General features: G+C 41.5%; 1 protein-coding gene across 1 annotated transcript in view; it reads left to right on the top strand.

The window, feature by feature from the left end:
- Positions 1-52: 52 nt before the first annotated feature.
- The window catches only part of LSM5 (LSM5 homolog, U6 small nuclear RNA associated (S. cerevisiae)), a 2,433-nt gene continuing 799 nt past the window's right edge, over positions 53-1,686 (top strand). The window contains exons 1-3 of the mRNA XM_009077590.1: positions 53-143; positions 390-417; positions 1,032-1,104. Of these exons, the coding sequence (XP_009075838.1) occupies positions 89-143; positions 390-417; positions 1,032-1,104 (156 nt within the window). The 5' untranslated portion in view covers positions 53-88. The remainder of the gene's footprint in view (positions 144-389; positions 418-1,031; positions 1,105-1,686) is intronic.

The following is a 1,686-nucleotide window of genomic DNA, read 5'->3' on the forward strand; positions in this document are numbered from 1 at the left end:
CGGGGCATGGGGCGCGTTTCACTGAGCGCCTGTCCGTGTGTTCGCAGAGCTCGTGGACAAGTGCATAGGCTCGCGCATCCACATTGTGATGAAGAGCGACAAGGAAATCGTCGGGACGCTGCTGGGATTTGATGACTTCGTCAGTATCCTTTGCGGGAAGTTTAAGGCCGCCTGCTTTATGCTTTGGCTCGGTTCGCATAATGCTTTCCGGAGTTTTCAGTTCACCAGGTGGAATCCTTTTGGTTCACTTGTGTGGTTTGGATCGGTCGTGTTCTTGTAATATCCTTAACTTTTTTGGTAAAATCACACTTCAGCATAACATGAAAATAGCATTAAATGTTTTTGATTTAAAATTCTGGGCCTTGTTTTCCTTGAAACTGGATTTTCAGATATGGTGTTAGAAGATGTTACAGAATTGTAAGTATTATTTCTGCCTCTTGTTGCTATTTAATGTTTGGTTCACTGAAGCAAATAAGATCTGTAAGCAGAGTGGTTTTGTATTTTTGGAGTACTTGCCAGCTAACTAGTTTATCCTAGGACTTAAAAATACAGACTGCCATTGGTTCAGTATAGCCATGTCATAGAGTAGGTGTTGTGTGATTTATACTTGTACTGGGGCTCCCAACTTCTCTTAATTTTGTGTGGGTTGTGCATTGAACTTCTCAGTTATTTGTTTGCTTTTGCATTTCCTTAAGGTCTAGACAAAGATTTTAAAAGGCAGCAAACTTAAGGATAAAGATTTATTACTTTGTTGTGCCATGTTGATATGTGGTATTCAAGAAATTGCCAGGCTTTAGAGAGTGAACATGCATCTTCATGTACTGAGTAGAGAACATCTTTTTAAATGCCAGGTAGCTTTCTTCACCCAGGTGGTCCATTCATCAAGATTACATTCCAGCGCAGCTGATTTATGTTAGTTCCAACAATGGTCATCTTAATACAGAGAGAGATCTATGTCAGGTCTGTAATCAAAGCTGGAGCTGTTGTCCTTGCTTCTGTGTTCTTATTTACTGTTTCTAATGCTGTTTTAGTGAAATTACACCTGAGGGAAGAAGGATCACAAAGCTAGACCAGATCCTGCTAAATGGAAATAACATAACAATGGTAAGTCATCACTGTTCAAAAGCTGCATTGATTTTTTCACACCTGTAAATCAATCAGTAATTGAGTTCAGCTGCTTCAAGCTGCACTTTCCAGACAGTTCCATTACATCATGAACCTTCAAGTAGCTTCTGGGGACATGTGTGTATGAATCATGCCGGAAAAGTGACCTTACTGCCATACTCGGCACCTGCTGCAGTTTAAAAAACGGTCATGAAAAGGGTATGGCCCTAATTTTGTTTTGGTGAATGTGTTTCTGGTCTTCAGATGTACTAGGGAGTTACTGACTTCGTTACTCATGCTGTAGGGGGACTCATACAGTAGCTTTTAATTCCTGAGCATTTGCCTGCATCCATGGGTCAGACACCTGCATTTCATCTGTTCATGCATGCATAAATGTGTTTGCAGCAGTTTGGATGCTTGCAGGCTTGTTGAGCCATTAGGTGATTGTGATACCACATGGTGCCCAGAGAGCTGTTCCTGCATCCCTAAGGAGACTTCTGAAACTTCTTAGACACCACAAAAGCAGACCCAGTCTAGCTTTTTTGCTTGTCTGCGTAATGACCGCAAATCCTGCACTTCAAA

This window comes from Acanthisitta chloris, unplaced genomic scaffold (genome assembly GCF_000695815.1).
Source record: "Acanthisitta chloris isolate BGI_N310 unplaced genomic scaffold, ASM69581v1 scaffold25046, whole genome shotgun sequence".
Classification (NCBI taxonomy): domain Eukaryota; kingdom Metazoa; phylum Chordata; class Aves; order Passeriformes; family Acanthisittidae; genus Acanthisitta; species Acanthisitta chloris.